This window comes from Symphalangus syndactylus, chromosome 19, assembly GCF_028878055.3.
Source record: "Symphalangus syndactylus isolate Jambi chromosome 19, NHGRI_mSymSyn1-v2.1_pri, whole genome shotgun sequence".
NCBI lineage: Eukaryota > Metazoa > Chordata > Mammalia > Primates > Hylobatidae > Symphalangus > Symphalangus syndactylus.
The window spans coordinates 49,061,209-49,074,887 of record NC_072434.2 but is presented as its reverse complement, the minus strand read 5'-3'; the positions used below and the strand labels follow the sequence as shown (position 1 = coordinate 49,074,887).

The following is a 13,679-nucleotide window of genomic DNA, read 5'->3' as shown; positions in this document are numbered from 1 at the left end:
GAGTAGCTGGGACTACAGGCGCCCGCCACCACGCCCGGCTAATTTTTTTGTATTTTTAGTAGAGACGGGGTTTCACCATGGTCTCGATCTCCTGACCTCGTGATCCGCCCGCCTCGGCCTCCCAAAGTGCTGGGATTACAAGCATGAGCCACCGCGCCCGGCCTTACAGTAGCTACTACTTTCAATCCCTGTTTCAAAGATGAGAAAATAGAGGCACAAAGAGCCTACATCCCTTGCCCACGGTCCCCTAGTCAGAAAATGGTACTCGGCCTGTCTCCTTGCTGTGGACTGAGGGAGCTCAAAGGAGAAGGGGAGGAAGTGTTCTCTCTTCCTTTTCTTGCCTGTGATGGACAGCAGGTGAGGCGTGGTTCACAGCTGGCAAACAGGACCCAGGTACTACGGAGCCCTGGTCAGCCCTGTAAGGAGATATAAGCGGCTATAAGTAGCAGAAGCCCAGTTAGGGTTCAGTGAGCCCCCATGAGGCCTGACACACAAGGACTGCACATAGAGAGAGGGGTGTCTCCTGCAGACACAGGCTTCAAAACCCTGAGACACATTTTGGGAGGCCAGGCGGGCGGATCACTTGAGGTGAAGAGTTCGAGACCAGCCTGTCCAACACAGTGAAACCCCGTCTCTACTAAAAATACAAAAATTAGCAGGGCATGGTGGCGCACACCTGTAATCCCAGCTACTCAGGAGGCTGAGGCACGAGAATTGCTTGAACCTGGAAGGCAGAGGTTGCAGAGATTGCACGACTGCACTCCAGCCTGGGAGACAGAGTGACTCCGCCTCCCCCCAAAAAAAAGACCCTGAAACAAGAGGAACCCAGGCAGCATCTCCTGTTTCTCTCAGCACATCTGCTTCATTTTTCTCTCTCTCTGCTGACCCATTTGTCAATGGAAGTTAGGTTTCTCAGTGTGTTTTTTTTTTTTTTTTACAAACTCATTTAATCAAGCACCTATGAATGTTTCAAAATTTTAAGTCAAATATTTGTTTTCTTTTAAAATTCCTTATCTAATAAGGAAAACTTTTCAAGTATTCAAATTGTTCTCATGTAATCAAATAATAACAGCAGATCCTTGCCCAGGGCCTACTATAGCCGCCCTGGTTTCAGAACTATCTGTAAATTGCTTCATTCAAACATGACTACAACAAGTAAAATAGAGCTGCTATCATTATCTCCATCTTGACAGATGAGGAAATGGAAGCACAAAGAGGTTAAGTAACTTGTCCAAGATCATATTACTACTAACTGGTGGAATAAGGGTTCAGACCCTGTCACTTTGGCCTTAGAGTCCATTCCCTCAAGTACTATAGTATACTGTCTGCATGTAATGACTTAAACTTATAAATATAACACAGTCCAAGTTTTCTGGAATGTTCCACTAATGTTTATAATTTTGATAAAGTTCTTCTCATAAAATTCTTCTCATACCTCCTTAAACTTAAAATCCTGTCTAAATAAGTAACACAACCTGCACTTAATTATAAACTGGAACCACAAGGCTGATCTTTAGATAAACTAATATCCCACATTTCTTGAATGTATTTCAAATACCAAATATACCTAGTTTTCCCCCACTTACTCCAAAAATATTAATACTATGTTCATTTTATTATTTGTATCCTATGTGATATACTTCATCATCTGTACACTTAATTTTGAGAGAGTATTTTTTTTTCTTTTTTTTTTTTTTATTATACTTTAGGGTTTTAGGGTACATGTGCACAATGTGCAGGTTTGTTACATATGTATCCATGTGCCATGTTGATTTCCTGCACCCATTAACTCGTCATTTAGCATTAGGTGTATCTCCTAATGCTGTCCCACCCCCCTCCCCCCACCCCACAACAGTCCCCGGAGTGTGATGTTCCCCTTCCTGTGTCCATGAGTTCTCATTGTTCGATTCCCACCTGAGTGAGAACATGCGGTGTTTCGTTTTTTGTCCTTGCGATAGTTTACTGAGAATGATGTTTTCCAGTTTCATCCATGTCCCTACAAAGGACACGAACTCATCATTTTTTATGGCTGCATAGTATTCCATGGTGTATATGTGCCACATTTTCTTAATCCAGTCTATCGTTGTTGGACATTTGGGTTGGTTCCAACTCTTTGCTATTGTGAATAGTGCCGCAATAAACATACGTGTGCATGTGTCTTTATAGCAGCATGATTTATAGTCCTTTGGGTATATACCCAGTAATGGGATGGCTGGGTCAAATGGTATTTCTAGTTCGAGATCCCTGAGGAATCGCCACACTGACTTCCACAATGGTTGAACTAGTTTACAGTCCCACCAACAGTGTAAAAGTGTTCCTATTTCTCCACATCCTCTCCAGCACCTGTTGTTTCCTGACTTCTTAATGATGGCCATTCTAACTGGTGTGAGATGGTATCTCATTGTGGTTTTGATTTGCATTTCTCTGATGGCCAGTGATGAGGAGCATTTCTTCATGTGTTTTTTGGCTGCATAAATGTCTTCTTTTGAGAAGTGTCTGTTCATATCCTCTACCCACTTTTTGATGGGGTTGTTTGTTTTTTTCTTGTAAACTTGTTTGAGTTCATTGTAGATTCTGGATATTAGCCCTTTGTCAGATGAGTAGGTTGCAAAAATTTTCTCCCATTCTGTAGGTTGCCTGTTCACTCTGATGATAGTTTCTTTTGCTGTGCAGAAGCTCTTTAGTTTAATGAGATCCCATTTGTCGATTTTGGCTTTTGCTGCCATTGCTTTTGGTGTTTTAGACATGAAGTCCTTGCCCACGCCTATGTCCTGAATGGTATTGCCTAGGTTTTCTTGTAGGATTTTAATGGTTTTAGGTCTAACATATAAGTCTTTAATCCATCTTGAATTAATTTTTGTATAAGGTGTAAGGAAGGGATCCAGTTGCAGCTTTCTACATATGGCTAGACAGTTTTCCCAGCACCATTTATTAAATAGGGAATCCTTTCCCCACTTCTTGTTTTTGTCAGGTTTGTCAAAGATCAGATAGTTGTAGCTATGCGGCATCATTTCTGAGGGCTCTGTTCTGTTCCATTGATCTATGTCTCTGTTGTGGTACCAGTACCATGCTGTTTTGGTTACTGTAGCCTTGTAGTATAGTTTAAAGTCAGGTAGCGTGATGCCTCCAGCTTTGTTCTTTTGGCTTAGGATTGACTTGGCGATGCGGGCTCTTTTTTGGTTCCATATGAACTTTAAAGTAGTTTTTTCCAATTCTGTGAAGAAAGTCATTGGTAGCTTGATGGGGATGGCATTGAATCTATAAATTACTTTGGGCAGTATGGCCATTTTCACGATATTGATTCTTCCAACCCATGAGCACGGAATGTTCTTCCATTTGTTTGTATCCTCTTTTATTTCATTGAGCAGTGGTTTGTAGTTCTCCTTGAAGAGGTCCTTCACATCCCTTGTAAGTTGGATTCCTAGGTATTTTATTCTCTTTGAAGCAATTGTGAATGGAAGTTCACTCATGATTTGGCTCTCTGTTTGTCTGTTATTGGCCTACAAGAATGCTTGTGATTTTTGTACATTAATTTTGTATCCTGAGACTTTGCTGAAGTTGCTAATCAGCTTAAGGAGATTTTGGGCTGAGACAATGGGGTTTTCTAGATATACAATCATGTCATCTGCAAACAGGGACAATTTGACTTCCTCTTTTCCTAATTCAATACCCTTTATTTCCTTCTCCTGCCTGATTGCTCTGGCCAGAACTTCCAGCACTATGTTGAATAGGCGTGGTGAGAGAGGGCATCCCTGTCTTGTGCCAGTTTTCAGAGGGAATGCTTCCAGTTTTTGCCCATTCAGTATGATATTGGCTGTGGGTTTGTCGTAGATAGCTCTTATTATTTTGAGATACGTCCCATCAATACCTAATTTATTGAGAGTTTTTAGCATGAAGGGTTGTTGAATTTTGTCAAAGGCCTTTTCTGCATCTATTGAGATAATCATGTGGTTTTTGTCTTTGGTTCTGTTTACATGCTGGATTACATTTATTGATTTGCGTATGTTGAACCAGCCTTGCATCCCAGGGATGAAGCCCACTTGATCATGGTGGATAAGCTTTTTGATGTGCTGCTGGATTCGGTTTGCCAGTATTTTATTGAGGATTTTTGCATCAATGTTCATCAAGGATATTGGTCTGAAATTCTCTTTTTTGGTTATGTCTCTGCCAGGTTTTGGTATCAGGACGATGCTGGCTTCATAAAATGTGTTAGGGAGGATTCCCTCTTTTTCTATTGATTGGAATAGTTTCAGAAGGAATGGTACCAGTTCCTCCTTGTACCTCTGGTAGAATTCAGCTGTGAATCCATCAGGTCCTGGACTCTTTTTGGTTGGTAAGCTATTGATTATTGCCACAATTTCAGAACCTGTTATTGGTCTATTCAGAGATTCAACTTCTTCCTGGTTTAGTTTTGGGAGGGTGTATTTGTCGAAGAATTTATCCATTTCTTCTAGATTTTCTAGTTTATTTGCATAGAGGTGTTTGTAGTATTCTCTGATGGTAGATTGTATTTCTGTGGGATCGGTGGTGATATCCCCTTTTTCGTTTTTTACTGCATCTATTTGATTCTTCTCTCTTTTCTTCTTTATTAGTCTTGCTAGCGGTCCATCAATTTTGTTGATCTTTTCAAAAAACCAGCTCCTGGATTCATTAATTTTTTGAAGGGTTTTTTGTGTCTCTATTTCCTTCAGTTCTGCTCTGATTTTAGTTATTTCTAGCCTTCTGCTAGCTTTTGAATGTGTTTGCTCTTGCTTTTCTAGTTCTTTTAATTGTGATGTTAGGGTGTCAATTTTGGATCTTTCCTGCTTTCTCTTGTGGGCATTTAGTGCTATAAATTTCCCTCTACACACTGCTTTGAATGTGTCCCAGAGATTCTGGTATGTTGTGTCTTTGTTCTCGTTGGTTTCAAAGAACATCTTTATTTCTGCCTTCATTTCATTATGTACCCAATAGTCATTCAGGAGCAGGTTGTTCAGTTTCCATGTAGTTGAGCGGTTTTGAGTGAGTTTCTTAATCCTGAGTTCTAGTTTGATTGCACTGTGGTCTGAGAGACAGTTTGTTATAATTTCTGTTCTTTTACATTTGCTGAGGAGAGCTTTACTTCCAACTATGTGGTCAATTTTGGAATAGGTGTGGTGTGGTGCTGAAAAAAATGTATATTCTGTTGACTTGGGGTGGAGAGTTCTGTAGATGTCTATTAGGTCCATCCACTTTATGTAGAGCTGAGTTCAATTCCTGGATATCCTTGTTAACTTTCTGTCTCGTTGATCTGTCTAATGCTGACAGTGGGGTGTTAAAATCTCCCATTATTATCGTGTGGGAGTTTAAGTCCCTTTGTAGGTCACTGAGGACTTGCTTTATGAATCTGGGTGCTCCTGTGTTGGGTGCATATATATTTAGGATAGTTAGCTCTTCTTGTTGAATTGATCCCTTTACCATTATGTAATGGCCTTCTTTGTCTCTTTTGATCTTTGTTGGTTTAAAGTCTATTTTATCAGAGACTAGGATTGCAACCCCTGCCTTTTTTTGTTTTCCAGTTGCTTGATAGATCTTCCTCCATCCCTTTATTTTGAGTCTATGTGTGTCTCTGCACATGAGATGGGTTTCCTGAATACAGCACACTGATGGATCCTGACTCCTTATCCAGTTTGCCAGTCTGTGTCTTTTGATTGGAGCATTTAGCCCATTTACATTTAACGTTAATATTGTTATGTGTGAATCTGATCCTGTCATTATGACGTTAGTTGGTTATTTTGCCCGTTAGTTGCTATAGTTTCTTCCTAGCCTCGATGGTCTTTACAATTTGGCATGTGTTTGCAGTGGCTGGTACCGGTTGTTCCTTTCCATGTTTAGTGCTTCCTTCAGGAGCTCTTTTAGGGCAGGCCTGGTGGTGACAAAATCACTCAGCGTTTGCTTGTCTGTAAAGTATTTTATTTCTCCTTCACTTATGAAGCTTAGTTTGGCGGGATAGGAAATTCTGGGTTGAAAATTCTTTTCTTTAAGAATGTTGAATATCGGCCCCCACTCTCTTCTGGCTTGTAGAGTTTCTGCTGAGAGATCAGCTGTTAGTCTGATGGGCTTCCCTTTGTGGGTAACCCGACCTTTCTCTCTGGCTGCCCTTAACATTTTTTCCTTCATTTCAACTTTGGTGAATCTGACAATTATGTGTCTTGGAGTTGCCCTTCTCGAGGAGTATCTTTGTGGCGTTCTCTGTATTTCCTGAATCTGAATGCTGGCCTGCCTTGCTAGATTGGGGAAGTTCTCCTGGATAATATCTTGCAGAGTGTTTTCCAACTTGGTTCCATTCTCCCCATCATTTTCAGTTACACCAATCAGACGTAGGTTTGGTCTTTTCACATAGTCCCAAATTTCTTAGAGGCTTTGTTCATTTCTTTTTATTCTTTTTTCTCTAAACTTCCCTTCTCTCTTCAATTCATTCATTTCATCTTCCATCAGCAATACCCTTTCTTCCAGTTGATTGCATCTGCTACTGAGGCTTCTGCAATCTTCGCGTAGTTCTCGAAACTTGGCTTTCAGCTCCATCAGCTCCTTTAAGCCCTTCTCTCCATTGGTTATTCTAGTTATCCATTCTTCTAATTTTTTTTCAAAGTTTTTAACTTCTTTGCTATTGTTTTGAATTTCCTCCCGTAGCTCAGAGTAGTTTGATCGTCTGAAGCCTTCTTCTCTCAACTCATCAAAGTCATCCTCCATCCAGCTTTGTTCCGTTGCTGGTGAGGAACTACGTTCCTTTGGAGGAGGAGAGGTGCTCTGTTTTTTAGAGTTTCCAGTTTTTTTGCTCTGTTTTTTCCCCATCTTTGTGGTTTTATCTACTTTTTGTCTTTGATGATGGTGATGTACAGATGGGTTTTTGGTGTGGATGTCCTTTCTGTTTGTTAGTTTTCCTTCTACCAGACAGGACCCTCAGCTGCAGGTCTGTTGGAGTTTACTGGAGGTCCACTCCAGACCCTGTTTGGCTGGGTGTCAGCAGCGGTGGCTGCAGAACAGCGGATTTTCGTGAGACCACAAATTCAGCTGTCTGATAGTTCCTCTGAAAGTTTTGTCTCAGAGGAGTACCCGGTTGAATGAGGTGTCAGTCTGTCCCTACTGGGGGGTGCCTCCCAGTTAGGCTGCTCAGGGGTGAGGGACCCACTTTAGGAGGCAGTCTGTCCGTTCTCACATCTCCAGCTGCGTGCTGGAAGAACCACTACTCTCTTCAAAGCTGTCAGTTAGACAGGGACATTTAAGGCTGTGGAGGTTCTCGCTGAGTTTTTGGTTGTCTGTGCCCTGCCCCCAGAGGTGGAGCCTACAGAGGCAGGCAGGCCTCCTTGAGCTGTGGTGGGCTCCACCCAGTTCGAGCTTCCTGGCTGCTTTGTTTACCTAAGCAAGCCTGGGCAATGGCGAGCGCCCCTCCCCCAGCCTCGCTGCCACCTTGCAGCTTGATCTCAGACTGCTGTGCTAGCAATCAGCAAGACTCTGTGGGCATAGGACCCTCCGAGCCAGGTGCGGGACACAATCTCCTAGTGTGCCGTTTTCCAGGCCCGTTGGAAAAGCGCAGTATTAGGATGGGACTGACCCAGGTGCCGTCTGTTTCCCCTTTCTTAGAATAGGAAAGGGAACTCCCTGACCCCTTGCGCTTCCCGAGTGAGGCAATGCCTCGCCCTGCTTCGGCTCGCGCACAGTGCGCTTCACCGACTGTCCTGCACCCACTGGTAGGCACTCCCTAGTGAGATGAAACCGGTACCTCAAGCAGAAATGCAGAAATCACCCGTCTTCTGTGTCGCTGGGGCTGGGAGCTGGAGACCGGAGCTGTTCCTATTCGGCCATCTTGGCTCCACCCTCCCGACTCGAGAGAGTATGTTTTTAAAATGCCTACTTAGAAAACCATTTCTCTCCTCAAGTGATGAGGGGTTACCTTTCCAGCTGAATTGGAGTGACACCAGCTGGATGAGATGTGGCTTGGCCAAGGGTCTGGATGTGGATGCTCCGAGTCCAGAATACCAGCGCCAAAAGGGAATCTCCAGTGGCTTGTGTTCCCAGCCCGTGTTCCCTGATTCTCAGGTCTGATGAATCTGCAAGCCCTACCTACATGAGAAGATTCATCTGACCTATTTTCTGCTTGATTCTATTTCGAATTATTTTCTGATTCTTCCCGTACGTCAGATCCACAACTCTTAGAGATGTGTGAATGATCCAGAGTTGGATCCTGCATAGCTGTCATGGACTCTCACATACTGTCAGGCTGTCGGCAGCAGTTCTGTGGATATTCTCATGACTCAACTGTTCTTGCCCCACAGCTGATAAGTTTACCTGTCTTTCTGGTTCAAGGGCTAACCTAATCTGACTAGTATACTTTTGAGTCCCAATTCTAGATTCCAAGGAGAGAAAACATGAGTGGTCCAGCTTTAGTCAGGTGTCTACCCCTTTGGCTCATGGCCTGGAGTCAGGGTCCTGGCGTAGAGACATGGCCTCAGGCCTTCACTCTCATCGCATAATTGGGGGACAGTTCTCAGAGAAGAGAGGGGATGAGTAGAAAGCACAGTATGGAAGAAGGGTCAGAGGTAAGAGGTCGTTTAAGGAGTATCTTCACAGTAGGAAAGAGAGAAAAAACAAAACAAAAAACAAAAAAAAAAACAGTGCTCAAACTGGGCCAAGAACTCAAAGTTGAAGCTGTGTGGAGAAAGCTGGCAGAGGAACAGTGCTGGACAAGATCACATTGACTGGGACCCTCAAAGCCACCCCAGCTAAGGATGGAACCCTTTTTGCAAGCCTTGGTTAATCTTTTTCCAGTCTTACTTCTCCAAGCCATTCAAGGCACCACTGCCAGCCAGTCAACTTTCCAAAAACATATTGGTTTATATTCTTTTTGCTTACAAATTTCCATAGTTCCCCAGCACTTTCAAAATAAAGTTGAGCACGATTCACAAGGCTCCATAGACTTGCCCCAACTGTTTCTGCAGTCTCATCCCTGTCACTGCAACCTCTTGAGAGCCACAGCTCTATAAACACACCTTCAGGATAGCACCAAGGCCACCACGCTGTGATGGCTCCTTTCTGATGTGAACTTTTTGAGAACAGAGGCCTGTCCACCTTTGTTTCTATCTCCAACCCCACTCAGAATGTGAAAAAAAAATTCGTACCTTTACATCATTTTCCAGTTCATAAAGGCTTTCCTAGACATTCAGTGAGGCAACCTTCACAAAAACCTTGGGAGAGAGGTATTATTTCATGAAGAAATTGAGGCTCAGAAGGACAAGGGGGCTGACAATGACTGATAATCTACCTTATACCAGGCACAGTACTGGGTGTTTTCACATGTGACCTGTTTTCAGTTTTCTGAACAAACTTCAGAGCTATCCCCATTTTATAGGCTCAGATGAGTTAAGCAATGTGCTCTAGATTGTATCTCTCATACATTTTACAGTGAAAGGTTTGAGCCCTAGTTGTATCTGGCTGCTGAACCTGTGCCCTTTCCATTAGAACGTAGTGCCTTGCCTGGGGCTGAGCATTTACTACCTGCCTAGTTACTGGTGGCTGGAGGAATGAATGACCTTTTTCCACTCCTAGGGACAAACACTTTAAGCCCTCTGGAACAGGCATCTGCAGCCATCACAAGCATAGGGCCTTAGGCTGGGGGGGTCTGATTAACCCTGCTGCTTTAAGCCAAATTTCTGCCTTTCTGTCTAGTGCTTATGCCTGGAAATAGGATTATCAGGTCCATCCCTTATGCGCACTGCTGGGACATTTGCTAAAAAAGAACTCTTGGTGTGAAGAGGTGAACCCATTCAGGCCAGCCCTCATATGGGGCCTGGGACATCATTATTAACTGTCCATTAAATATTTTTTAAAGAAACATAGAAAAGAAAGAGTGAAGAAAGGATTGGTAAGTCTACAGTTTCTGCTGTGCTCTACTGGGAAGGTATCACTGCTGATGCGAGTGGGAGCTGGAGTCTTTGCGAGGCTGGGAGCGAAGGGGTTCATAACTCTGCCATTGTGAAATTGATTGGACCCAAGACCAGTATGAAAGTTCCTTGTCTGAAGGGAGTAATCCTTAAATCCGCCATATAGTTTAAATGTAATTTGTGTCATTGTGAAGGAGTACTGGCAATGCAGGCGAATTCATTAGGCCAAATTGGGTTCGCTATGCTTGACAGTAACATTTCTGAAGATGAAGCTCAACCTTTGCTGGAGAGCTAAAACAAATGAGTTTCTTAATAGCTGCCCCACTTAGTCTGAGTGTCTTAGGAAGCTTAATGTTTTTAATGTCTCTTCTTTTTTACTATACTTCACAGTCCATCTAACATTGCTGCTTCTGGTAATATTTTTATATGGGATTGAGTTCTGTAGTGTTCATAAAATTATGATCAGGCCCATTTTTAGAATAGAAGCTTTTCTAGGGCAAGGATTATGTCCTTTTGGTATAGTTTTGCATATTGACAAACACCATGCCTGGCATATGTCGTTGCTTAAAATGTTGCTCTCATAGTTCTGCCCTCAGAAAGAACTTCACTGAGAGACTGGCAGGCTGCCAGCAGAGACCATGCTGGAGTGTGGTGTATTATGTGGGCAGAGAGGCTTTGGTATGGGATGTGGGAATATCCTTGTGCCCAAGCACCCCCAAATTTACCCTGGGATTTCAAGATCTCATTAAGAAAACTACCAATTAACATGGTTGGCTGCTTTGTTAATCCAATGAAAAGATTATTGGAATGATATTTTATAAATCTGGATCTATTATCGAATATGTCAAGACACACATGCCAGCCTAATGTACAAGCCCATATAAAACCAGGGAAAACTTGGCACAGAACTTACAAAATAGGAATTTAAAAAATCATTTATAGTAAGTTGAAAAACAGTGGTTATGTAAACTGTTAATGAAGCAGGCTTGCTTTTTCAATTAGTTTCTAAAGAATTTGATTTTTAAAAACAAATTAAGAGCCCAAAATAAGCTATAAGAAGTAGTTGTCTTTTGGCTGACTGGTTTTCAGTGTAATAGATGTGTTTTGTGAATTGTGTTAATGTTATGTCTCGAGGCATTTCCTGCGCATGGGCCAGGCCCATTCGTCATTTGAAGGGGCTCCCTTGCCAGTGGCCTACTTTCTGCCCGTGAGCCTGTTATTCCCGCTGGTCTTGTGCAGAGCAGCCCCGGAACACAGGGGCATTCTTGACAGAGGGCAGTTGACAGCTACCAGTGCCTGTCTACTTTCGGATGCTACTTGACAAGTTAGTATAAAAAGACTCAGATTTTGTTGCTCAAGGGATGATTCACTTTTCCCTTGAAAACCTTAATTCCTCAGTGCATGCTTGGTCTGTTGTCCAGGCTGGAGTACAATGGCACGATCTTAGCTCACTGCAACCTCAGCCTCCCAGGTTCAAGCAATTCTCCTGCCTCAGCCTCTCAAGTAGCTGGGACTACGGGTGCACGCCACCACGCCTGGCTAATTTTTGTATTTTTAGTAGAGACAGGGTTTCACCGTGTTGAACAGACTGGTCTCGAACTCTTGACCTCAGGTGATCCACCCACTTTGGCCTCCCAAAGTGCTGGGATTACAGGTGTGAGCCACCATGCCTGGCTGAGAACATACATGTATATACTTAAATAGATCATTAATAAAATCTCAGGGATCAAATGGAATTGGATATGAAATTTATTTAGGTAAAATGTTTTTAAACATCCTAGTTTCTTCAAATACAAAGGACTTAAACTGCTTCCCTAAAAACATTTTATTAAAAGTCAAGTATGCTTAAAACTGAGAAAATTTTAAAAACTAATCTTATGTTCATATTACTTTTCTAAATAATAACTTGATCCAACCCTGTGTACTCAGAAAAACATATGTATATTTTTTTTCCATGTTTTGCTTACATTTTTTAGGACTTGGTACATCCTCATGCCTATTTTTTTGTATATTCAAAGGAATGACCAAGCTTTTGGTTATTCAGGGCAACTTTGGAGGTATCTGTTCTTCTAGAACTGAACACTATTTTGTTAAATCTTTGGTGGCCAATGAATAAATCTGTTAGATGATTTTTTTCCTGATAGATTGCATGTGTGAAGTAAAAAAGATTTCTTAGGTTTCAAAATGACAGTGATGTAGGAAAACCAGGGGTAACTTGAGCTCCCTCACTTCCATTTTAAGATTGACCTTTAACTTGCTAGGTGGCATGGAGCAACTTTCGCTGCAGATGGCCTTCTCAGAGATGAATGCCCAGAGAGGCTCTGGTGTAAGGGGTGGCAGGAGCAATGAGAGCCACACCAGGGTGTCTTGTTCACAAACCTGCTTCGTGGGACTGCATTTGCCCTCTTTGCCTGGGCTCTGAGAGTAGAGCCTGTCAGCCACCTGGTGTTTACAACTGAAGTTGGCTGCATGCAGCACTCCTTGGAGCTATCTCTACCCTAACAGGGAAATGAGACAAAAATAATTGAAGGGTATTTGGCTTGGTTAAGTGGGCAGAAGTGTCCTCATCAAAACAACTTTGAAGACCTGCTTTGTGTGTGGGTGCGAGTGGGTGTGTGGCCCTTAACTTGTTCACAAGGGACAACAACAACAAAGAATTAACCAAGCTTTCTCACTGAGAGTGATCGTCCAGGCAAACCCTCTATTTTAGTTACTCGTACGACACTGTTGCAGCTTCAGGTTGGACAGACCTATTTTGGAGTCCCTTGACTGCTTTCTGGACACCCTCACTGAGCCAGTTGGTGGAAGTGAAGGATGAGTGATTTTGAAGAATGGATTTCTGAGACATACAGAAAAATGGAAGAAGGTCCTCTCCCTCTGTTGACTTTTGCTACAGCTCCCTACCACGATCAGAAACCAGGAACAAGTGGATTACGGAAGAAAACCTATTATTTTGAGGAAAAGCCATGCTATCTGGAGAATTTCATCCAGAGTATATTCTTTTCCATAGACCTAAAAGATCGCCAGGGATCATCACTGGTGGTTGGTGGAGATGGGCGGTACTTTAATAAATCAGCAATAGAAACAATAGTGCAAATGGCAGCTGCCAATGGGGTGGGTATATGATAAGTATTGTTATGTTTCTGGCTCTCCAAATAACCTTAATTTTACAGAAGTATACAAACGTACAAGGATTTATATGTGGCATACAGTTCAATTCTACTAACATCCAGTTAAGTTTCATTGTAACTTCAGTGATTGTATATTGTGAAAATACTTCAGAAATTACATTAGCCACACTGGGATACAGGAATGTTAAGTTCAGCTTCTTAGGTATTATGCTCTGTTTTGTTGCTTGACAAAGTACCTGTTGCTTTTTAGACATTTAAAGCACCCTCCCGGTCTTAAGCTGTTTTATCTACATTCTAACTAGCTTCAGGGGCACCCTGTCCTGTGTAAGAGGGCTCTACTGAATGGTGGAGAGAAGAGGATTTTGTTTTCTTTCAATGGCTTTCTTGTTGAAGTTCAGTCACTTGTCAAACAGGAAAACAAAAGCCAGGGCATGCTGTTGTTTATGGATCCTTGTAGTCACGCAGAAATACTAGGAGGAGGTTGGAAAATGTTAGGTGTGAACCTTTCGAGAGGACCTGTTACAGGGGCACCTGCTTATAATGACCTTGGACACAAAGAAGCCCTGTGCATGGTGTATTTGTGCAGCAGGGTAGAGATAATAACTCCTGTAAGACTATAGTATGAGGAGGCTCTGCTAAACCTCTGCAT

General features: G+C 42.6%; 1 protein-coding gene across 3 annotated transcripts in view; it reads left to right on the top strand.

Moving 5' to 3' along the window:
* PGM1 (phosphoglucomutase 1) overlaps positions 1-13,679 on the top strand; it is a 77,091-nt gene that overhangs the window by 27,729 nt on the left and 35,683 nt on the right. The window contains exon 1 of one of the 3 annotated variants that reach the window (XM_055234653.1): positions 12,468-13,013. The exons of the other annotated variants lie outside the window; for them this stretch is intronic. Within the exon in view, the coding sequence (XP_055090628.1) occupies positions 12,714-13,013 (300 nt within the window). The 5' untranslated portion in view covers positions 12,468-12,713. Of the gene's footprint in view, positions 1-12,467; positions 13,014-13,679 lie in introns of those variants that run through there. 3 annotated transcript variants of the gene reach the window in all.